The sequence below is a fragment of the Brassica napus genome, chromosome C5, assembly GCF_020379485.1.
Source record: "Brassica napus cultivar Da-Ae chromosome C5, Da-Ae, whole genome shotgun sequence".
NCBI classification, from domain to species: domain Eukaryota; kingdom Viridiplantae; phylum Streptophyta; class Magnoliopsida; order Brassicales; family Brassicaceae; genus Brassica; species Brassica napus.
In genome coordinates, this window is record NC_063448.1 from 20,675,853 (window position 1) to 20,700,593 (window position 24,741).

At 35.6% G+C, this 24,741-nt stretch overlaps 3 protein-coding genes, 1 long non-coding RNA gene and 3 other non-coding genes across 7 annotated transcripts; 4 read left to right on the forward strand and 3 right to left on the reverse strand.

Moving 5' to 3' along the window:
- Positions 1–5,226: 5,226 nt before the first annotated feature.
- Positions 5,227–5,315, forward strand: LOC125588211. Its single transcript, XR_007324601.1, has one exon. It is a non-coding gene; the product is annotated as a small nucleolar RNA U31b (small nucleolar RNA).
- A 55-nt stretch (positions 5,316–5,370) lies between these two features.
- Positions 5,371–5,456, forward strand: LOC125588214. The gene has a single exon (XR_007324603.1). It is a non-coding gene; the product is annotated as a small nucleolar RNA snoR4a (small nucleolar RNA).
- Positions 5,457–5,656: 200 nt separating this feature from the next.
- On the forward strand, positions 5,657–5,745 carry LOC125588182. Its single transcript, XR_007324576.1, has one exon. It is a non-coding gene; the product is annotated as a small nucleolar RNA Z196/R39/R59 family (small nucleolar RNA).
- Positions 5,746–7,016: 1,271 nt separating this feature from the next.
- On the reverse strand, positions 7,017–8,436 carry LOC106399651 (auxin-responsive protein SAUR67). The gene has a single exon (XM_048758921.1). It carries the CDS (start codon positions 7,523–7,525, stop codon positions 7,109–7,111), a length of 417 nt encoding a protein of 138 aa, XP_048614878.1. The 5' UTR covers positions 7,526–8,436; the 3' UTR covers positions 7,017–7,108.
- A 1,677-nt stretch (positions 8,437–10,113) lies between these two features.
- LOC106400961 (auxin-responsive protein SAUR64-like) lies at positions 10,114–10,601 on the reverse strand. Its single transcript, XM_048758920.1, has one exon. The coding sequence runs from the start codon at positions 10,599–10,601 to the stop codon at positions 10,167–10,169; it is 435 nt and encodes a 144-aa protein (XP_048614877.1). The 3' UTR covers positions 10,114–10,166.
- A 3,720-nt stretch (positions 10,602–14,321) lies between these two features.
- Positions 14,322–14,813, reverse strand: LOC106398078. Its single transcript, XM_013838679.1, has one exon. It carries the CDS (start codon positions 14,811–14,813, stop codon positions 14,322–14,324), a length of 492 nt encoding a protein of 163 aa, XP_013694133.1.
- A 1,684-nt stretch (positions 14,814–16,497) lies between these two features.
- LOC125587784 lies at positions 16,498–18,833 on the forward strand. Its single transcript, XR_007324155.1, has 2 exons — positions 16,498–18,068; positions 18,145–18,833. It is a non-coding gene; the product is annotated as an uncharacterized LOC125587784 (long non-coding RNA).
- Positions 18,834–24,741: the final 5,908 nt, after the last annotated feature.

The window sequence follows — 24,741 nt, forward strand, 5'->3', positions numbered from 1 at the left end:
TCACGACAACAATAGCCCAAATAGAACTCGGCCAAAATCAAATCTGAAAACGAAATTGCACAACAGAAAGATTATATGGAGATTAATGATTGACAAACCGGTCATGCCATTCCGGTTAAGTATGCAACATTATATTGAATGGTTTAAGATATGATGCCCCTTTGAATAAGGGAATTGATAATATGAGTATTCACCATGATATTTCGAAAATAAGCAAGCAATTTTGTGGGCTTGATCACCCACGGTTGGACTGATCATCCATCATATATGACGACATATGGTTGTACATATCCTTGTCAAAATTTGCAATAAGTTTGCAAGAGTAATTGGTGATACCGGTGGATTTATGAATCCTTATAGTTGCAGCAAAATTTGTTCGCATAATGCCAAAGAACAAATAGAGACTCTCCCATGAATTTGATAAAGGGTCAAGAATTAATGTTCCCATATAGAGAACTTAAATAAGTTGCTCCACCACAAAGTTATAAGATGGGATCTGAAATTGAATTAAGTGTATACGTTGGATATAAATCTCCTTAAGAATACATAAGGTCACGAGAGATATGATTAAGGCTAAGCCATGGATTAGATAAATCCGTATATCCAACACCAGGGAGATAAATAATAAGCTGGTAAACGATTTCGAGAATGAATAATGATCCTCAAATATGAATATAGAATAAGAGTCCAAAGAATGAATCATTCTCAGAACTTAAACAAGTCAATTGCCAGACATGTTTGATGACCCAAGCTGAAATATACCAGCGGGTTATGCTCTAATAAAATTGATATCGGACTTAGTTAAGATAAGACGGTTCCATACATGTATTACTCGAAAATGAGAAGAGCATAAAATTAAAATGGCAGATCCGAAATTAAGGTTTTCCAAAGGAAACCTTAGACATGACCATGAATAAAGATCAGATACCTGAAAATAATAATATCTAAATGCATTATGTCATGTCTGGATTATAAATGGAACCGGTAAAATAATATCGACGTCGATGATGATATAATATTTGAATACAAAAGCGCTTGACAAAAGCGAGGATCATGAAACCAACGTCTATCATAGAGTGCACTCAGAGAAATTACTCAGAGAAATTGATTAAGCAAATTGATAATGCTATAAGACGTGGTAAATGGAATCTCTTAAGAGAAGAGATGTAGTCAAACTAGTTGGACATAAGTAAGTCTTTGGTAAGAAAACATAATAAAAATGGCGAAATTGCATAAGGTTCTCACAAAGACCTGAAATCAATTATAAAGGAGACATACTCCTATGTGGTGGATGCAACGACATTCTGATTCCTTATAAGTCTGGCATATAAAATACATATCTATACGGTCCACTGGATAACGAAATTTACGTGAAAGTTCCAGAGGGTATCGAACTATCGAACACATCAAGTTCTCGAGAACAATATTGAATATCTTTATGTGAACGACTTGAATATCCTAGGAACCTCTGGAGAAATTTTCCAAAGATAGAATACACCAAGAAAGAATTCAAATTCAACATGAAAGGTTTTGGGAAAACAAGACTATATATTGGATTATACATTGAGCACCTTGAAAAGAAAACCCGTATGCATCAAATGACATACATAGATAACGTGCTCAAGAAGTTTGATATGGACTAAGCTTACGAATTGACAAGTCCCATAATTATAAGGTTCCTCAGTTTAGAAAATATAATTTCGGCCTTAATGAAGAAAATGAGGAGATCTTTGGTCCCGAAATGCCATGTCTAAGTGCCATAAAGTTTTGACGGATTTGGCGAGCCATACAAGGCTAGATAAATAATTTGCCATAATCTATTAGCTAGATATAGCTCATGATCGACCCAAATGCACTAGAACGGGATTATACATATTTTTGTTACCTACAAAGAACTAAAGACTTGAGTCCATTTGATACTAACCTACCCGAAGAAGGGTAAATTATTTTGGTGAGATAGGTTGTTTGTCCGTCCAAGTTCACTCAAGTGAGGATTTGGTGGATTTAATTACTAAGGTGTTACTGACATCCAGAGATGTACTCAACAGGGGGAGTAATACGTGTTGTACTATTTTTCCTTCACCATGGTTTTATCACATTGGGTTTTCCTGATAATGTTTTAATAATGCAACATCTAAAGCGTATTACAAACCACTTCGGAGATGGTCTTCCAAGGAGGAGTGTTATAAACCAATGTCTGGTGGAAACCCATATTCGAAGGCTCATACTCTTATGTCTTTGTATTTCTTATCCCATATTGTATTAGGGTTTCATACTTATGTAATTCACTAAATAAAAGATTCCTTACTGTCTAATAAAAGATATAGACTTTTTCTTTATTTTAGTAACAAAATCGTAATTATTGAATCTATCAGAACCCTTTAGTTATTTAACCATCACCACTTGATTGAATTGTTTAGTTCATGAATTGAAAATGGAATTTTATATATTTAAGCATGTTAACAGAAATAAAATATAAATATATCCGTTACCAAAGAATCTAAATACATAATTTTAGAGAAAAACGAGTAGGACCGCGTTAGGATAATTAAATATAAATTAACTCAGTATAATATATACCACACTCGTCATATAACTGGACCCATTAGTTATTTTATTTTATTTTATTTTATTTTATTTATTGGTAGTTTCATTTCTTCACGCTAGAGCTATAATATAATACATAAATAGATAAAAATAATAAAGGGGTTAGCATCATAGTAGACTCACTTGGGTTAACATCATAGGCTTACTTTTATATTTTAAGTAAATATATCCGATTCACAATTTAGTCTTATTGCTTTACGGCTTGGGTAATGTTAAAAATAAGATATTGCGAAACCACATCAGGATTATCTTGAAGCATATGCCAGAATGTCACTATGGATATTCCTTTTCATTTCCCCAGTTTGTATATAATTTTGTGGTAAAAGTATATATATTGTAGTAACAATTGATAAATATTTATTAGTAAAAAAATTGGTAAATATTTAGAAATTCATAGTTATTCTTTTAAGGAGCCAAGATGAGAGACTAACGACGAAGTACTTGGTCAGAAAATCTTAAACTGAAAAAGCCAAAACAGTGTTGAAAAGTACAGAACATAGTAGAATATACAAAGTTTTTTCCTTGACTCATTCAATATTATCAAAAATTGCATATATTATGAATCCATTCAATCCCTTTTTAATAAAGTTCTCACTCTAACTTTGAATTGGTCGCTTAGATATCTTCATTATCATGTAACTGGAACATAAACAATTATGTGATATAAATAATTTTTTTCTGGCGTGAATAAATTTATATAAAACCGGATATATAACTAAATATTTGAAAAGGAACATAGCGGGATAAGAAAACTATTATATCATCAACTTAAAATCTAATAGTTAGAGGCAAGAAGTAAAAATCGTCTCTAATATATGACGTTTGCAATGGACATTACTGTCCGATTCAGTTTTCAATCTGCTAGAATGGTACGTATCTGATTTGACTTTTATTGAATGCCATATTTATGACAATTGTTAAGGTAATAAGATGTACGAGTAGGCATTGTCTTTTATATCAGGTGTGATTTAGATCCGTGATTTTATTAACATAAGCTATGAAAAGAGTGACTTGTTCAAACAATATAAAAGATCTGCGATTTCCAAATGGAGGTACTTTTGAAAAAAAAAACTTATGAAAAGAGACTTGTTCAACTTATGTAGCTCCAAAACGAGCTCTGTCTAACTCTATACATTCTTAGTTTTGGTTTGCTTATTTGTAATTTTCCTTCAGATCAACTTTGGAAATTAGTTTAGAATGTACACTTGACTATATGACGTCACGAGTTATTATATAGATCGAAAGAGCTAGTCGTGTGAAGTGTTATTCTAATTGATGGATTTAACACAATCCTTATATGTGTACATGTTGTTCTCAACTGTCTCGAACTTGATCGGTCATTTAAAGATAAGGTGACATTGTTTTCAAAAGGTTACAGTGTGTTTGAGTTACCTTAAAACGTTCTTCTCTAACGAGAACATATAACTGATTTTCAATTTGATTTTGACAGCAGCACAAGTTGTGAACTGTAGGTAGGAAGTAATGAATCCATACTATATATGATCCACTTATTTATTTGTTTGTGAATATTATTGAAGCATATATGAATCATATCATGAATCCATTAGATGTTACAATTTTCATGTGGCGAAAAGCAAATTTTTGTGAAAATACATATAAAACTTGTTGTGACATAAATAAACACATATAAAGCTTGAAATAGTTTTTATATTTCTCTACAAATAATCTCGGTATAAGTGATATAAGTACATAAAATTAAAGCAAACTGGACTCAAAAATTAACAAAAATAGGATATGATGTATTTTTGGGTTTGATGATGCAAAAATAAAAAAAGAGAGAGGGTTGGTGGTATAAAGGGAGTCACTGTCGTAAGGATGTCGAGTGTAAAGGTGAAAGACCTCCTCCGTTCGTTTGCTTTGCGTCATGGAAGAAAATTCGTGCGATGTATGTTTCTCCTTTTTCTTAGGGTTCAAATTGATTACGCAAACTATTATACATCACATGTACCAAAAACTATTAATATACATATATATCAACCTACAACTTAGGACAAGTGGACAAAGAAGAAGCAAGAAATCAAGAACCGTATCAGAAAAACGAGGTCAATAAAAACGAAGACATTGTTTGTCTTTTTCTATAAAGATCGATAGTGAACATGGAATGACAAATACAAAGTATCCTAACTTGAGTAAAAAGAACACAAGCCGGCCACAAACACCCAATGGATTCAGAGTCTCCTTCCACAATATATATTTAGACGTGTTTATGGTAAGTTGCTTATAGATTCTATCCGAGCTAAATCGAAAGCAAGTGATACAGCACGAACGTATAAGCTTATGATTTATTAATTAGTATATCTTTCTATCCTTAATGTTCTCGAATAATGGGCTTTTTATGAATACGGTAGATTAGAAGGCCTAGGCCCACGAAAAGCGAAGCGGGAGAGAGAAACCCTAAAGCCTCATCAGTCGTCTGCTTTTATATAAAAGGAAAACCTCAAGAATCTCTTACATACACCAAAAAAAGAAAACTAAAGATGGCTTGAATAAGCTAATTTCATTGCAGCAATCTCTGTTTATCCTGCTTGGATTATTATTATGTCTAGGAATCTTATTAGCTAAGTTATGGTGTTGTAGATGCCCTTTGTACGTGTAGGAGAAAGTGATGATAAGGAATTGTCGCCCCAGTCTTATTTGCATCCATTGCGATGGTTGCAACATGGTGATTGACTATTTTCGTCTGATTTTCTAATATTTTCAAAGATGTCTAAATAGTGTCTTGTTTTAATGATTTAGTACTGTGGATATGATGAAAAGGCATAATTGTTTTGTGACACCCAGTCTGATCTGCTTCTGCAGTATGAGTGATTTGCCATGTCTTCTGATCCTTTTTTCAATAATACAATTCGTGTTTTTATCTTCTTTTTATGTCTTTGTGTGGAAAGAGGACGAATGAGGATGATTATTATAACCATTACGTCTGCAAATCTGAACTACAGTGTAGATTCATAGACATGCACTACCATCTGACCTCTTTTCTAACTTGTTTTTGTTTTTGAGTTTTCAAACCCTCTTTTTGTTGGTTTACTGCAACCAATGATGAATAAAATCGTCCATATTTAATGATAATCCCATGATTATTAATCACTAGATCACCATCTTTCGGCTGAGGTTGCAGTCTACTCTTCAAATGTTTTTCCTTAGAGAAATTGCTAATGATATCTGTTTATACCTTCTATGACTTTTAGTTATTTCCTAAATACAGCGCCTGTTGTTTTTTCCCTTTTTTACTTCTTTCTTTTGTTAAGTTTTCTTTTGCAGGGTAATTGGGTTCTTTATTAATATTATGAGATTGTTTCTTTGACAGAAGTTGTTTTGTATATGAATTCGTTCTAGGATGGTTAAACCTTGTGTTGATGTCTAGTGATGATCTCTCGTTCTCTTGTGATCAATATTGAAAGAAGCGATGGCACACAAGCTTAATTAATTGTCTTGTTTGCAACGGTTCTTCAGCCACTATAGACGCTCTAATATATAATATTGTTCGACTACATAAGTCTGGTGATCTCTGGCAAAGACGATACAAAGACAAGCAACGACAATACTATTATGTTCGTTTTTGGTTCTTCCAACACAAAGTCAAGCATCGATCAGTCTTTATTGATGTTAGCAAAGCCTTCCTTTCCGGTATCTTCATCATTTATATTGATATACCAATTTAATGTGATACGCCAAGACTACATCATCGAATGGCCAAGCTACTTGCGGAAAAATAAAGCTAATTTTATTCTTGTACATCACGAAACAACCCTTCACGGATAGCAAAAAAAAAATTAAAGAAAAGATTCCTGAATATCTATTTCTTTTTTTTTGGGGGTCAAAATATCTATTTCTTTCATCTGCAGCAATACCAGACATAACGCATTATCCTGTTGAATACACTTTCTGATCACAAGGTTTTAGGCCCGTAACGAATTATATCTGCCAACCAACCTTAGGACGATTCAACTCATATAGTTAGAAGACATGATCATGTGGTGTTGGTATGAAAGCTACATAAACAAATATGACAAGAATTTGGTACAAGACTAATGAAAAATGCAAGAGGTTGTTGCCCTTATATTATACACAACTTTTTTCTTTGAGAAGTTGTATATACAAGAGAAGTAAAAAATACCAAATTCATGCTTCTTTACTTGCATAATTGGTTGAGGTTAGTTTGTAGATCTATCAGCTAAATCAATTGTGAGTCAAAAAAAAAAGTAGGCCAAATAGTTATTAGGGTACAACAAATGTGGTTACCAATGATCAGAGAAAGAGATACATTTATTGAAAACTTCTGAGAGATGCATAAGGACGATTGATTGAAAACTCTAACCTTGTTACCAGTTCATTTTTTTTTGTTTACAATGAAAGTTTATTTTGATGAGACAGAAGTCTAAAAGAAAGGGAAAAAGAATGGTTTATATTTCTGAAATAATCTTTATAATCTAAGATAATTAAATTCTTACAAAGGCAGAAATTGCTACACACTAGCTCTCTAAAATACAAACAGTTGTTCTTGTTGTTCAAAAGTGCATGGTAAAGAACATCTAGCACTAGAGATTGACATTAACAGAGCTCTTTCTGTATCTCCATCCATTCGTAGTTCGATCAATTTGATCAGATACTCTAAGAAAACCGAATCAAAAGGCAAGGTGATTGGTCCGCCTGATGGGAGGCCAAACTCTTCTTCAGATATCTTAAAGAGCTCTTGGAAAATAGAGTTGCTCAGGTAACTTAACGGAAAAGCAAAGCGTGCTTTATCCGCCGTGTAAACAACAAAGCAACCCTTTTCTACTGCGGTTGAGCTGCTAGTAGATGTACTTGATCTTTGGAATGAGATTCTTTTCCTGTGGAGGGCTGCTCTTTGTTGCCATTTCTTGGCCATCTTGAGTAGCTTCTTTGTGTTGATCATTATTTTCAGGGAAATGACTTGCTTTAATCAAAAAGCACAAGAGATTTGTAACTTGCTGTATAGCTCTTTTTGAATGCAATGTATATTGATGAGTAATCCCATAGGATTGTTGTATATATATATATAAAGAGAAGCTAGAGTTTAGAAAAACTCAGAGGTACCAAACCAAACATAACACATGTTTCTGTCTCTGTTGTATGTGATCATAAAGGGTCCCAAGTTAGTAATCAATCTTGTATGATCATCAACTTGTGGACTAAAACATCTTCTGAAAAGACATGACCATGTCATTAAATTTTTAGATGCATATACGTGCAAGTGAATGAAAGATGTAGAACTTGTAGGCCCGTTGATGTCCTCAGAGAATTTAAAACCATAAACCTGCAAAATTTCAGTGGTTATGGTTAATTCTAGTCATTTAATATTAAATTCCTTAAAAGTCAGGAGAATTTATTTGGCTTTTAACCGATAAGCTTCAAAACCAATGGTGTTGTCAGAATTTTGGTAATGAGTAAAAAGCCAAATAAATTCTCCTGACTTTTGGTAATTTATTTGGCTTTTTACTCATTACCAAAAAGCCAAATATTTACCAAAAGTCTATACTAAAAACAATTGTATGTTCTTGTTACCACATCCACATGTCTTACTTGGAGACAAGAGCCGCTAGCGCAACCATAAAGACCAAACTCATGCTTCTGTATAGATTATATGTGCGCTAAGTAAAAAGTAATCTAAATCCGAAAAATAGAAAAGGGACTAAACTATGTTTTAGTGCGCAGCACATGACCGGTGAAAAAGAAACAAGAAAATGATGACCATGTAGATAAGTCCACAGATTAAACGTCCAAAATTCAACTACTCTTTTAATAATTCTTATTTCTTGGGTACAGATTAAGTTCATATCATAGGAACGCATCTTTCCTATAAACAGCTGCACCATTTCTGAGACCCAAAGTTTTCATAGTTAGGTATTTCTTAGTGAAGTATCTTAGAAGATTTTCTTTACAACTTTATATCAAAGCATGAACACACGTGATATTAAAGTTGTTTTGCAATAGAAGTTGATTTTGATGGAAGTTAGCTCCTCCCTCTCTCTAACTCCAGCAAGACTCCATCTTCATCTTCTCCGATCTGCTCCGGCGGCTGTCAGCCGGGCGCGTGGCTGCCGGAGGCTCTCTTCTCTCACCATCTTCTTTGTGCTTTGCTCCGTTTTCACCTCTCTCTCCAAGCCGTCGATATACTAGGCGCTCTGGAAGGAGCTCTGCCGCGGGGTCTCTAATCTTCTCCGGAGGGGTTGGATCCGTGGTTGGTTGACTTCGATCTGGAGTTCCTGTGAGGTGGTGAGGGTTTGTGGTAAGGCGAAGTCGGCGTTTAGGGCTTGGCTCAGGCGGATCTTGATTTTAACTTGTAGGTCCCGTCGGCGTTCTCGAGCTGGAGGCGTATGGAAGTTCAGAGGTCTCTCTCCCCCAGTTGATTCGAACAGTGCTCTTCGTTGTGGAGAGGAGGGAGGAGGTCACCTTTCACTGTCGGCTTGTGGTCTTGTCGAACGGTTAAGGGTTTTTTCTCTCGCTCAGGGGAGGCGGTTGTTGTTCGTCGCCGGCGCGACCATGGCCGTGTGGTGACTACACTTCTATGGGGTTATCGTGCGTAGCTGAGGGTGATTTCCGGTGTCCTGTCGTCTATGGCTGTGCTCCGCTCACTTTGAAGCTGCTCTTCCTTTGCACCTATGTCTCCATTTCATCAATTTGTGATTTGTCTTGACCTTCTATGGTCGGATTTGTTCAGGTCCTGTTTTTGGTTTATCCTCGTTTCTCCTCCATCGAGGTATTCACCAGAAGCGCATGGAAGACCCGTACGGGTTCTCTGTACGGGAGTTAGGATTCGCCGGTTAATCCAGGCTGGGTCAGTTTGGGTCTGGCTGGTGATGTGGAGACCTTGCTTCAGATTCCGTCATCCCAGTGTGAGGAAGGACGCGATCGTGTCGTCTACCTCGCAGGCGGTTCTTTTCTTCTTTGCAGGTTCTGAAGATTGCAGTTTGATGTTGTTTCCTTCTCAGCCCGTTTTTTTAGGTAGTTGGTTCGATGGCGGCAGTAGCGAGTGCTTGCTTCTTAGGGCTGCGTTTCAGGCGCTGTGTGGCGTTTCATACATTCCCGGCTTTGGTGGCATTTGCAAGGCATCGTGGTAAGTATTTGGAACAATCCCTTATTGCTCCTCTTGTGCTTCAAAGACAGTGACGGTTATAAGCTTCGTGGAGTTCATCGGAATCCAGCTACTCCGAAGGCGACATGGGGAGTCCCGGTATCCGAGGCAACGAGGAGAACCTCACCGTCCCGCGATCATCGTCAATGGTTGAGAACAGAAACCGATTCCAAAGAATTTTGAAAAATGGTTTAGCGGAATGTGCCGGGTTTAATTGGCGGACCAAACTAGGTTGTAATATTTTGACTTTGGTGTTTTGTTCAAAGCGGGTTTGTAACCGGATCTGAATTTCTGATTATTCAGGTCGATTTTATATATATAATTATGTAAAAAAAAAAGAAGTAACTTTCAACCAAAAAAAAAAAAAAGTTGATTTTGATGAGAAGAGATGAAGATAATAATGTTTATTTCTGTGCCTATATAATACAGAAACTGCTACACTCTAAAATACAAGCAAATGTTGACAACTACTTTGATCTTGTAGTTGCAAAGAGCATTGCCAAGAACATCTAGCACTAGAGATTGACATTAACAAAGCCTTTTCTGTATCTTCATCCATTCGTCGCTGGACCAATTTGATAAGATACTCCAAGAAAACAGAATCGAATGGCAATGTAATTGGTCCTTCGGTGGGGAGGCCGAACTCTTCTTCAGAGATTTTCAAGAGTACTTGGAAAACAGAGTTGCTCAGGTAACTTATTGGAAAAGTAAAGCGGGCTTTGTCCGCCGTATAAACCACAAAGCAACCCTTATCTAATGACGTTGAGCTGCTACCACCAGAACTCGACCTCTGAAATGAGATCCTTTTCCTGTGGAGGGCTGCTCTTTGTTGCCATTTCTTGACCATCTTGATTAGCTTCTTTGTGTTCATTATCATTTTCTAAAAAATATTTAATCCAAAAAGTAAGAAGGAGAAAGAAAGAGAACAGATTTGTAAGTTCTGATGTAGAGCTCTATGTGATTCTGTGAATGATAGTTATGACAGAAATGAATGATGGAAAATACCATTGCCTTGTTTCATTTTATAGGAGGAGAAACTATTAGTTTTGACAGGCTTTATGACAAGCTCCTCAGAAACCTAACCAGACACAGCACATGCCTATGTTTCTACTCTATCTGATCTATGATGGTCCCAAGTTGGCATAATCAATTGTATGTGCAAAACAAATTGTGGACTATAAAGCTTATGGTGAGAAGACATGATCATGCGGGAATGAAAGCTATGTATTTATATAACAAGATACAATATATATATATATACTTACAACAGAAGTTGAGAACTTGTATATATACAAGAGAAGCCAAAAACTACCAGACTCATGCTTTTTTACACCGTTTTTTATTAGCATAAGGGGTCCCATGTTGGTTAGTAGATCTAATAGAACGTGATCACAAAAATATTAGGTCAAGTAATTATTAGGGGACAACAAATCTTTGGTGAAATCAGGGACAAAGTTGTGATCAGAGAAATAGACAGACGCAAAGAAATACATGTGTTGTTTGAATCAAAGATGAATATCCTTATGAAATGTCTCTATCAGTTCTTGCACATTTAAAGATATTCATAGAGAAATACTTTAGGATAAGTGTAGCATCCCCGTCCTGCAGTCTAAGCTGGATCAGTCCAAGGTCGAGTATTAGTTGGATTGATCAGACGAACAATGCATGTGCAACATATCGTCTGAATAGTATTGGTCGGATTAAGACAATACTGTAGGTCGGGACATAGCAATTGAGCTTTGTCGAACTAAGCTGGTCGGATTCAGACAAGGTAATTGGACTTGTCTTTCGAGAGTAGTTAGTCGGTCTATGGACTGATTAATATACGTTCTGGCGGGAACGGACTGAACTAAACATGTACTGATTGCCTAAGAAAATAGGCGGGAGCAGTTATTAGGACGGTTACCTGAGCGGTTACTGGATGAATTAACCGACCTGGACGGTTACAGAATTGCCTTAAAACTGTCACTTGGCAGTTGGGCCGAGGGAAAGAAACTGCTGCAGACAGTTATTCTTGACTGAGCGCGGGAGAAGTTGATAAGCGGTTAGGGGTGGTTAAGGCCAAGGGGTAACTGCCCAAACTCCTTTTATTCTGATTTCCGCGGTCAGAAAGGGGGACACGATTACTGGAACAGAAAGACAGCGACAAAAAAATAGAGAGAACAACAGTGAGAGAAAGAGGAGAATCTGATCGAGAGAGACTGAGTCCACGGAGATGGGCCGATCGGGTCATAATTCGACTGTCCGAGAGTCGAGCGATAGTGCGTGCGGCTTAGTCTGAGTCATTAAAGGTGAGCCGCGTACTGAGTGATCGAACATGATGGTTCACGATGTGCTTACTGCAATATACGGTGGTTACAGTCCATGGGACCGTGCACAAGCCACATAAAAGGGGTTATCGGCTTAGTATGTACTGACAAGAGTCGTATACTGATGGAACACATCGAATACTGGAAGATCGGCATTTACGTTCAATGGTGGTGCGGTCGCAAATCGTTCTGAATGAGTCTGAGATCAACTGGAATGGCAGTCTGGGTGTTGTCCGATGGATCGCAGGTCCAAGAGGGTCTGGTTCGGTGGAGTCTGGATCGGTTACATACGGGGTCAAGTTATGTTGGTTGTGCTGATGGCGTATGAGACGAGGTGGGAATATATATGTTCAGTGCGAGGCGATTATCGGCTGGATGGGTGTGGATCGTGATACTGGGGGTTAAGACTCGGATCGAGTCTTAGCGTTGTGTACCGACTATGGTGTAGGCCGAGTTTTGAGGGATTGGCTGGTAACTTTTCATTGCGGACTGAGTGTTGACTGGACCGAGAGTTGTACTGGATGGATGCGTGTTGTTACTGATTGGATCTGGGGCTGTAGAGCCGAGTGTGTGCTGTCTGATCAAGATATGATCAGCGACTGGTTCTGGGACGCTAGCAAGGCTGGCGCACTATCTGTACTGGATGGCTAGTCGGAGACCAAGCCGTCTCTCATGTCTACTTGGTCATGTGGGGATGGTTGGTTGAGTGACTAAGGAAGAATGTGATACGGTTTAGTATTCTGATTGAGCTGGCTGGATACGACGGATGGGAAAGCATGGAGATAGCTAGGATGGAGTGTACGGATGAACTTGCAGACAACAAAGCACCGAGGCAGTAAGGTACATGTTTATTATACTGTCAGACTTAGTGAGTTGCTAGGATGTTGGTTAGACGACTTAGCGAACACTGGGAACGAAACTGAACCTCTGAGAGTAAAATTGGATAAAAATCTCAAGTTAGGGAAAATCGGGAATGGATCATGTTTGGTCGAGGAAAGTGAAATGAGGACGTACCGGCGGTAAGGGAAACCGAGTCGAGGCCTCACAATAAGCCTAAAAAGGTTTTTTTATCACAAATATAACACACAAGGGTCCAAAGCTATAAGTATGGGTCATTTTATCGAGCTCGGGCCTTGGACCTTTGTAGATCCTTTGTCTTCTTGCGTGCCTGAAAGTCACTGCACCGGGTTTGGAAACGGGGTGAAATCTTACTTTACTTTAGATATACCATTACCACATAAGAACTCTGATGGTTACATTCCTCATTTGGGTGACGAGCTTGGATATCCCCTTGAAGTTAGAAAACACAATGTTAACCAGAAACAACAAGCAAAAAAGCAGCCTCTCCGTAGTAAGCTCATGAATTATGCAAGAGGAAGGTGGAACCCACTCATAAATCCTTCGTCACCAATTTCAGGTGCCACGAGCAAATTTCAACGGGTGAAACTAGCTAATCGCTAGCGTTGCCGGACTGAATTTCTGAGCTTCGATGGTAGAATCCTTAGGTGATTAGGTCAGTTTAGGTCTTTCCTTTTTTATCTTCTCAGTTTTTGGGGTGATCGCAGATCCTATACATTGAGCCCTGTATATGAGGCTGCCACTAGGACCATAGACGAGAATGCACCTACAACTACAACAAAGGCTGATACTGAAGAAGTAGATAGCCGAGAAGTGGTTCTCCCAGGACTGAATCTTCTCTATGTTGGTTCAGAGTTGCATCCTTTTGACATTGGTGCTTGCCTTCAGGCTCGTCAACTAGTTGCTCAGATAGCCGATGCTACTGATGCATCTGCAATCCTCTCCCCATAGTAGTAAACTACCACAAAGACTATCCAAACTTTTCATAGGTCATCAAGTGAAATGTGAAATATTTTGATTGAAATCTTGAATCTTATTCAAAGTTTTAATAGTCAGTTGTAATACTTCTGAGCAGTCCTTTTGCATCCGCATATAGTTTGGTTTCACAAATTCATGACCAAATAATTTTGGTTTGGTTTGATGTGAATTTTGTTTAATGTTGATGCAAATCTAAAATTCTAAGACATGCACTATTCCATCTTTATACAAAGTATTTGGAGTAGCTACTACTTGTACTAATTAAGTATATGGAGTTGCTACTATTTGTAGCAATAACAGTAGCTTGATAACTTTTGCAAATATTATAAACAGAATTACTCTGAAACTTTGTCATATATAATCTGAAATGAGAAACTTCAGACATGTTCTACATATTACACAACAAATAAAAACAAAAAGACAAATCACAACTACACATTTCTTCTCAGCTTTTACTCTGAGTTAGATTCATCAATGTAGTAGTCACTTCTTGACAACAGACTGAACTTGTACAAGCAACTGACTTGATTGCGGATGAAATCACTCCCAAGATTTTCTAACTCAGTGTGATATTTAAGATGATCATCGAAATAAACGGTTTTTACCATCTGATGTATGGCAAATCGAGCGGCTAGCCACTGGCTTGCAATGTCAATGTTCCTATGATCGATCTGTCTCTTTTCTTGCACTTTCTCTCGCGCCTTTGCTATCAAGTCTTTCAAACTGTGGTCTTGAGTCTCAGTCTTGTCACCTGGTTTTGTTGTAATAACCTTGGACTTCCTCTTTGTAACATGAAGGGTCGTAAAAGCTTGCACCGGTTCTGTAAACTTAGACTCCAGAGGAGCTTCCACGGTCTTCTTTTGTCTCTTCTGGTGGTTTTTCTTCATCAGAATGCTTGCGTTTCTTCGTAGTCTCCATAACAACGTCGCACCTTTCTTAGCCATCTCGTCTCAACTTAGGGTTTATGTGTAAGAAGGAGGAAATGGTTGATTTGCACCCAACATCTTTAATTTTGTATCTCTGATCTGCCGGGAACTGATATCTGAAATTGCTCGAAGCAATCTCCATCGCTCGTTAATCTTCAAGAAGAATGATCGATTGGAATAGATGGAGATAATGAGAAGAAGAATGATCGTTTTGTTACAAAACCCTAAAGACACCGGAAGGCTACAATTATGGTGGAGTCTTAGGGACCAAGTTACTTTGTTCATGAGTTTTATAGTGTTTGAATCTATCTCACTCCCCTGCGTTGGGCCCACAAGTGTCTAAGCAAATATATTTTGGTATGCTTTAAAAAAAAAACTTTTATCTTGCTTGTTCAATTTTTTTTGGATTCAACTCTTATATTTTTATCTTTATTCTCGTAATTTTTAGTTTATCTTTATTTCAAAAGTTTCGATTACGCTTGTGAAAAAATTTTCCTGTTTCAATTTTGTATTTTTCAAACAAGTATACTTCATACAACATTATAATTTCTATTATATATATCTTTTAATTTTTACCAAAGCTGGAACTGAATTATTTATTTTTTTCAATATAATGATGTGGAATTATTAATTCTATTAATTACATAATTGTTTTTCCCATTTGACATAAATAGAATGAAATACTCATTCCTTCAACCACATTAACATTCCCAAAAAAAATAGAAGAAAAACATTTCTAAACATTCCTCTACAATTTTGATTATGAATAAATAAAATGAAAATATTCCATTTTTAAACTAATTCCATTCATCTTATTCCATATATTTTGATTTATTATTATTTTTTCATAATTACCATATACTGCCCTCGTTTTACTAGTTATCACACAAATTTCTCTTTCTACTTAGAAATATTATTTATGTAAATTTATAATTATATATTTTAAGTTTGCATTAGAAATGAAAATCATCTTAGCAGGAGCTTTCCAAAGAAATAGCTTAGACATTTAACAAAGAGTATATTTTTTGGTAAAATATAGCAACCAAATGAAAGTAATCGACAAAATAAACCAATTCTTCAAATAAAAATAGTGAAATAACTTTGAACCATATCTCTATCATAATCTAAGTATAACCATTTGAGTATTTGGGTTGGATACAAAGTCTAACCCAAATAGGTACTGGAGTAGAATAATTGCTAGAAGGACTGAAATGCTAGTTAATAGGGTCAGCTTTGCCTGTGAGTTTGTTTAATAGGTCTGGTTCCCTATGCAGAGATCATGAAGTATTAGCTCGATTCTCTGTTTGAATGAACGGTTATAAAGGCCAAAGGGAAGTCCACATCCGTTGGGATTAAAGTCAAGCTTTGAGAATCCGGAATAAGTGATGCATCATAATACATGGACTCATCATATCTATAGTTCAAATATACAGTATATATAAGTTTGCTGCAGTATTTAGAATAAGGGTGTATTTGTGAACTAACCATATTTCACCAACAAATTAAGAATATGAAATTGATTTTGACGTTATTAGATCTCATTGCATTTGTGCAATATTTTTCCGGTTTTATCTTTTTTTTTTTAACTAGTTGCCAGTCAAAGAAAAAAAAAACTGTGATCAATATTTGTGGTGATTATTGCGGCATGGTCGCGGCGGTAGTGGTTATCAGAACGGTGATATTGGTTATCGCACCGGCGGTGGCGGTGACTACGAAGATGATGACTACGGCAAGCGTGATTAAGGATGAAACATAGGTTGTCAATCCAAAAGAAACAGTCATTTTTCATACAAAGATTAATATGACTACGATGATGGGAGAAAAATATAATGTTATGCAAGAAGATAAACAGAGTAAATAGAATAGAACATTCTTCATATGGTATAGTTCATATTAATGAAATTAATAATAGTGGAAGTAATGCTTATTCTCTGTCAACCCAAAAGTTCTATAAACTAAACCCAAAACACTAATCACTAAACTCTAAAAAAAAATATAAACCCTAACCCTAATATCAAAATATGCACACAATACATAATATGAAGCATTATTAAAATAGAGTAGTAAAAATCGAAATAGCATAGTACATATTAACGTCAACCCAAACCTTCCATAAACTAAACCAAAAACACTAATCACTAAACCCTAAAAAGAAATATAAACTCTAACCAAATATCAAAATATGCATATAGTACATAATATGAAGTATTATCAAATAGAATAGTAACAAACGAAATAGCATAGTACATATTTTTCAAATTTTGAAATATTTATGATTGCAGGAATGAGATAATGCTTACCCCAAACGTCAATCCAAACCTTCCATAAACTAAACCCAAAACACTAATCACTAAACCCTAAAATAAAATATAAACTCTAACTCAAATATCAAAATATGGATGTAGTACATAATATGAAGCATATTAAATAAAATAGTAACAAACGAAATAATATAGTACATATTGTCCAAATAGCATGGTATAACCAAAAACTTACGATACAAATGAGGGCGCTACGACCTTAACGCTGTCGTGATCTGTAGATTTCATGGCTATGGCGATGGTGGTTCAGTGATAAATGTGAATATGAATGAGGCGATAATAATTATGAAAAAGGGATACTGATTATAGAAAAAAAAATCTATAAATACAAAACACAGTGGAAAATTAGTGATAATCGTATTGTAACGGCGTCAGAGGACAAGGTGGTAGAGATGAAAGCAGACTGATGGTAGTTGTTAATCGAAGAAGAGGAGATATTTTCATCTTTCATTAACCGGTTACTAAGGATATTATAGTATATATTACATAAATAATAGAAGTACTTTTTTCGTTGGTTAGATATTTAATTATGTTTTGATTTGTAGCTATCCAGCCCAATTTTCCTTATAATAAAAATTTCATGGGTGTTCAGGACCAATTCAAAAAGAGTATTTGCACTCTACACACACTTTAGCTTAATTAGGTATATACACATTCACCATTTCCAATGTATCTGTCGAAACTTTCATGACCATTTTACCCTTAATACATATTTCGATTAAGTTCCTGGTTGCATGTAATCAAAATCTCATCTTTTAGATATTTGTATATGATAACCCATTTTCTTACGGCATCTTTGTGTCAGACAAGTTGGTTTGTCAGTTTTGAAACCTTTTCATTTGCCAAAATCCTCGAATCTCGATCTTCTTTCTATCCCCCATCTTATTTCCATATTCTTCTCATATTCTTGTTGCTTTAAATCATTTTCTTGTGGGTATTATTGTATTTTGAGGTATAAAGGTCTGATCTGTAGAACCTTTTTTAATGGATTTAGCGTATGAACAAATACTCTAATAATTGATTTTTAGGTGGTAATGATTTCTGAACTGGGAAGAAGGCCGATGCTTAGAGATTCCTCCTTTGGGGATGATTATGAGAAAGAGATTGGAGCTTCGCTTGGAGAGAAGTGGTGACGGCAAGAGGAAGCTGATGAGCTCAAGAAAGAGCTTAACTTGTACCGAAGCGGCTCCGCTCCGCCCACTGTGGACTGTTCCTTTAGCGCCGCTGCCGGAGGGCTTTTCAGCGGCGGATGTGGGTTTGGTGGAGGAAATGGGTTTGGTTGTGATAATGAGGAGTTTAGGAGATTTTTTGTAGTTTTTGTCCAAGGCCCTGTTAAAATGATGGCTGATGATCTTGATGCTGAAGAAGCCACTCATGTACCAGGGAATGACAATGTAGGTGACAAGTTATGGTTAGCCGTTGGCGTTGTTCATTACATAGTCCAAATTCATTCTTGCTTTTGGGTTTACTAACTTTAGCATCATTATTACTCTAGTACCAGGCCACTTATCCGCTTAGCTTTCCATTTAATAGTTTCGCACATATTTTGTTAGTCTTGGACTTGTGTTGTACCTATCATTTGTCTTTGCTCATAGCTTGTTTGTATCCTACTACAAGGCTTGCTAATTTTGCAAAATGAGAAAGCTTAGCTATGTAATAGGTCTAAAAATATATACACATCGAAAAAACGACAATGGCAAGTTTTGTTGTCAACCTCTTTTATGATAGACTACATGCTCTGATTCTATGTAGGCAATCATAAAATTTCAGTCTTTCTCAGTTGACCTATATATTCCAGCCAGATATCATATATATAATGTTAGCCGGCTACACAAATTATATTTACATCATCCATATTAGCACGAGACCAAAATTTTATTTTAATAGCTGGCCCTTTTATTAGCAGGCTAAAATCGATAACATCGCAAATTTTTAGCCGGCTACAAACTCATCTATCTATTCTATTAAAACAGAAGTAAAATTAGTATTTAAACCTTATTTTTCCTTAATATTTACGAAAGGATGCCATTGAGTTTATATACACAGTCGTTTTTAACTTACCAAACCATGCCTAATAAATTAATGTGCACTTAAAACGAGACTCGGTTTAATATCTGACCCACACGCTTCACTTAAAACCGAGTTAAATATGATTCAGTATAATTTTGACCCGTTATATGGCTTCACTTAAAACTGAGTTAAATATACCACCAAATATATACGACTCGGTTTAATTTTGTCTGCAGAAGAAATCAAAATAGACATGTTGGCCCGAATTATTATCCAACATTTTGTATATACATAGTTATGTTCACTACATAAAAAAAATTCTCTAAATACTTAACCATGGTAAAACAAATGCCTCGGTTTAGTTTGGTCTGCAGAAATAAAAAACAAACATGTTTCGGTACAAAATATTCATTGGTTTAGTTACAAAAAAAAAAAAAATCATTGGTTATATGTTGATCTACAGAATCAACCAAATATATTATTAGATATTACCGGTGCACTAAATCAAAACAAATTGACCTTTTTTGATTCCTAACATTGATAATATTCTTAAACAGTTTCCTATTATTATGCAATCTAAGAATATAACTAACACTCTACATACGAACTTGCAAAAGAATATTCTGATAATTATGATGATTTGATCTAAAAGGGATAAGTAATTAAGTATTACTTAATTCAAATACCTATATTCTCAACTGATAATCGAGTTGCTCATAATATCCTATTTAACCTAGGCTATCTCGGAAATAAACTATATATACCAATGTTCAAGAAATCTCTAGGCGGTAACTAGGCGTTTTATTGAGAACTAACACCTTGGCGGATTATTCGGGGTCTAGGCGAGGCCTAAGCGTTAACGAATTATTGATTTATTTTATATTTATATGAAATATTTAGTTTTTGATTTTTAATTATAAAATTATTGTGATAAATTATTAAAAATAGATATACAAAACAAAATAAATTAGAAAGTTCTGTTGATTTATACTAACATTATTGTTTAATTTAACATTTTAGACCAATTTAGGTCGATTTTAACCGCTTTAGAACAACTTAAACTGATATAATTCATATAAATCGTATTTTTGAAAAATCGTTTCGGATAGGACCGAGTTACCGCCTAGGCGGGGGCCTAGGCGCCGCCTAGACCGATTTTTAGAACCTTGATATATACCTCCTCTCTATTGCGTGAAAGGAACAAAATTTAACGCAGAAAAACCTAAGCATGTCTAAGATGACAAGTTCTACTCTTCTCATAAAACTCATACCTTTTAAAAACTCAAGGCGAGTTCAAGTCGTCATTGTCCCCTCACTCCAAATAATCAACCGGGTCAAATCTTACCTAAGACAAGCATCGACCATTAACTCAAAAGCTACAACTAGCCTGTTTGATGAAAAATCATAACACGGCACAAAAGATTGAACGAAACAAAATTTCTTCTAGCTGGTGACATGATAAATAATAATCATACGACCATAAGCATAAATTAAAAAAAATGGAAAACAGAATCAAAGACAAACCCTGCAGCTCTCTTTCTATAGAAAGTAAAATATACGTAATTTTTTTCTAGATTCTGTACAGTTTACTTTCTATACAAATTTATAAGTATTTGATTTTGCTTTCTGTACAAATTTATATTTGATTTTTATTTCAGTTAAAAATAACTGCATATATATATAAAATACATAGATGCAATTTTAGGTTGAGACAATCTTCTTAAAAAATTATGTTCACATGGTATATTAATACATAGTTAGATTTTTTATAAAAAAAATACTATTATCTAACTGATCCAACGCACATCCCAAAATAAAAAAATATATAACACAATAACAAAATATATGGTCTGAACAATAAAATAAAGTATCACAAATGAAACCATAAAATAAAACCATTGAATTATTGGGTTTTAAATGTATTTGTAATTATCGAAAAATTACAACCGCGCGGGCGCGCGGATCAGAATCTAGTATACTATAAGGGAAACCTTATCCCGACAAAAATACCAAAAATCCATCCTTTTTAGCCGGCTAAAAAAAGTTAACATCACATTCTTTTAGCTAGCTACAAACATATATTATACGACCAGAACTCCAAGCAGGCTAATATTTGCAAAACCATGTAATTCCCTCTTTTAGCCGGCTACGAATTCTACATATAGAAAACGTCATCTTATACATTAGGTCCAAGCTATATATAATTAGTTGGCAATGAGGCCTAATCAGATGATAAGATGGATTTGGGCTGGAACCCATCATATAATTTTAGGCTGGGCGTATTTTAGGTATGTGCACATACAAAACGTTGTCGCTGATGGCCTTCTCCTCTTTATTACTTGTGTATTCCATTGTTGGGAATAAATACCTCCACCTTCTGTCTGTACTTTCTGTGAGTTTTTATTGATGAGAGCTCACCGGTTGCCTCAATTTATAGACAAACCCGAGACATGAACTTTCTCTCTTTTCTCCCCCATATAATTTTTTGCATGTTGACGAAGATCTTTTGCTATGACTCTCTCTTTTGCATGCATCCGTTTGTGTCAGATTTTCCAAGGCCTTCATTTGTCAACTTTTTTATAGGCAACTTCACGTAACTTGGGGGTGGGGAATTAACCCTAGGCTAATCATTACTCATTCCCCAATTATATTTAAACCCCCTCTTACTTATGTTGTCGCCTACACTAACGCGTATCCTAACGAAAGAAGGTTATTTTTGTCAATTTGTTTCTACTGAAGCCCACATAATTTTTAGTTTGGGTAGATTGCTAATTACTTAATTATTTATGGGTTTTGACCCAATTCACTCATTCAAAAACTCATAAAAGCTTACACTATTGAGACCAGTGCCGGCACTGACCTAAAACTGGTAAAGCTAGGGTTTTAGGCGCCAAATGAGAATAAGAATTTAAGGGCATCCAACTTATCAAAACTTGTGTGTAGTCTAGTGGTTATGCGCTTACTTCCCTGTGTTCAAAGTGCCAGATTTGACTCCATGAAGGCGTCAAATTTTATTTTGCTTTAGACGTCAATAAAAGAAACAACTTACTCATAAAACTATTTTAAACCTTTCATGCCTTTGCTATTGCCGATGTAATGGTATCGACCTCTGTAGGACGCCACCATGACTTCTGAACAGCGAGCACTCCTCCATCTTTGGATTGTGTCATTCTTACATCCCATTTCAGAGATTTCACCATCTTCTCAATTTCTCCTATCGTTTCATTGTCATCTCTTACTATGAATGTTCCTTGTGGTCTAAGAATCCGGTCCATTTCAGCCATTACCGACACCAAGTTGCACCTAAAAAGGTTTTGTTTATACCATATAGTCATCAGATTTTGCAATCATAAATATCAAAAAGGCCACAGAGATATGTGAGTGTACTGTATATATACATACCTCTTCTTGAGCGAAGAGAAAAGATGATCAGCATGAAGGTTTTAAAAAAAATCTTTTATCTTTATTTTCTTAATTTTTAGTTTATCTTTATTTCAAAAGTTTCAATTACGCTTGTGAAATAATTTTCCTGTTTCAATTTTGTATTTTTCAACAAGTATACTTCATACAACATTATAATTTCTATTATATATCTTTTAATTTTTACCAAAGCTGCAACTAATTTTTTTTTTTTAAATATAATGATGTGGAATGATTAATTCTATTAATTACATAATTGTTTTTACCATTTGACATAAATAGAATGAAATACTCATTCCTTCAACCACATTAGCATTTCCAAAAAAAAGAAGAAAAACATTTCTAAACATTCCTCTACAATTTTGATTATGAATAAATAGAATGAAAATATTCCATTTTTAAACTAATTCCATTCATCTTATTCTATATATTTTGATTTATTAATTTTTTTCCCATAATTACCATGTACTGCCCTCGTTTTACTAGTTATCATGCAAATTTCTCTTTCTACTTAGAAATATTATTTATGTAAATTTATAATTATATATTTTATGTTTGCATTAGAAATGAAAATCATCTTAGCAGGAGCTTTCCAAAGAAATAGCTTAGACATTTAACAAAGAGTATATTTTTTTTGGTAAAATATAGCAACCAAATGAAAGTAATCGACAAAATAAACCAATTCTTCAAATAAAGATGGAATTCGCAGACGATTCGGGCTTTGGTGGACCCACAGGATGTGAAATTAATAGAGAGTATACCTTTGAGTAGGACTCGGATGGCAGACAAAGATGGATGGCATTTCACAAATAATGGAAAATACACGGTTAAATCTGGATATCAGGTGGAAAGGATATATCCAGATAGGGAAAAACCACCAGTAGTGTTTGGACCTACGGTGGATATTTTGAAGGCACATTGCTGAAAAATACGGTGTCCACCAAAGATTAAACATTTCCTATGGCAATTGATGACAGGGTGTATAGCAGTCAAGAAAAATCTGCATAAGCGAGGGATACCCGGAGACATTGTTTGTGCAAGATGTGGTGCAGAGGAGGAATCAATCAACCATGTGTTTTTTGAATGCCCTCCTGCACTTCAGACATGGGCTCTTTCAAAGATTCCAACAAATCCAAATATGTTTCCGACAAGTTCCCTTTTTGTGAACATGGATCATCTTTTTTGGAGAGTGCTTCCACAGATGGAGGATTATCAGTTTGCATGGATACTATGGTATATTTGGAAGGGAATAAATAATAAAGTCTTTAGTAATATGGATGTAGATCCGCTAGATACCCTTAAACTGGCTGATACAGAATCAAAGCTTTGGGCTGAGTCGCAAATTCTGACTGATGAAAAGAGAGTTCAACAGGTTGGTGCAATGGTTCTTCCGTCAATCTGGTGTTTTACGGATGGTTCCTGGAAAGACAATGATATTTTCTCAGGACAAGGATGGTATAGTACTCTAGAGGGATTTGCGGGTTTGATGGGTGCAAGGAATGTCCGGGCGTCCCTTTCTCCACTTCATGCAGAAATGGAAGCTTTGTTATGGGCAATGGAATGTATGAAAAACTTACGACAATTTCAGGTTACGTTTGCAACGGATTGTTCTCAATTGGTGAAGATGGTTTCAATACCAGAGGATTGGCCAGCATTTGCAAGTTATTTGGAGGATATAAACAGCTTGAAAGAGAGTTTTTCCTGTGCAGAGATTATCTATGTCCCAAGAACACAGAACAAGCAGGCGGATAGCTTAGCCCGTAGCGCTAGGAAAGAAACGTCTTTTGTAGTTCACATGGATCAAGATCTCCCAGTTTGGTTCACAGAATCTATATGAGTCTGTAAAGTAGATGACAAAAAAAAAAAAAAAAAAAAAAAAAAAAAAAATAGTGAAATAACTTTGAACCATATCTATATCATAATCTAAGTATAACTATTTGAGTATTTGGGTTGGATACAAAGTCTAACCCAAATAGGTACTGGAGTAGAATAATTGCTAGAAAGATTTGAAAGGCTAATTAATAGGGTCAGCTTTGCCTGTGAGTTTGTTTAATAGGTCTGGTTCCCTATGCAGAGATCATGAAGTATTAGCTCGATTCTCTGTTTAAATGAACGGTTATAAAGGCCAAAGGGAAGTCCACTTCGATTCTCTGTTTGAATGAACGGTTATAAAGGCCAAAGGGAAGTCCACATCT

What these genes read in the sequence shown, in the direction of transcription:
- LOC106400961 (XM_048758920.1), bottom strand. Translation starts at nt 10,601, where the DNA reads ATGATAATGAACACAAAGAAGCTAATCAAGATGGTCAAGAAATGGCAA.
- LOC106399651 (XM_048758921.1), bottom strand. Translation starts at nt 7,525, where the DNA reads ATGATCAACACAAAGAAGCTACTCAAGATGGCCAAGAAATGGCAACAA.
- LOC106398078 (XM_013838679.1), bottom strand. Translation starts at nt 14,813, where the DNA reads ATGGCTAAGAAAGGTGCGACGTTGTTATGGAGACTACGAAGAAACGCA.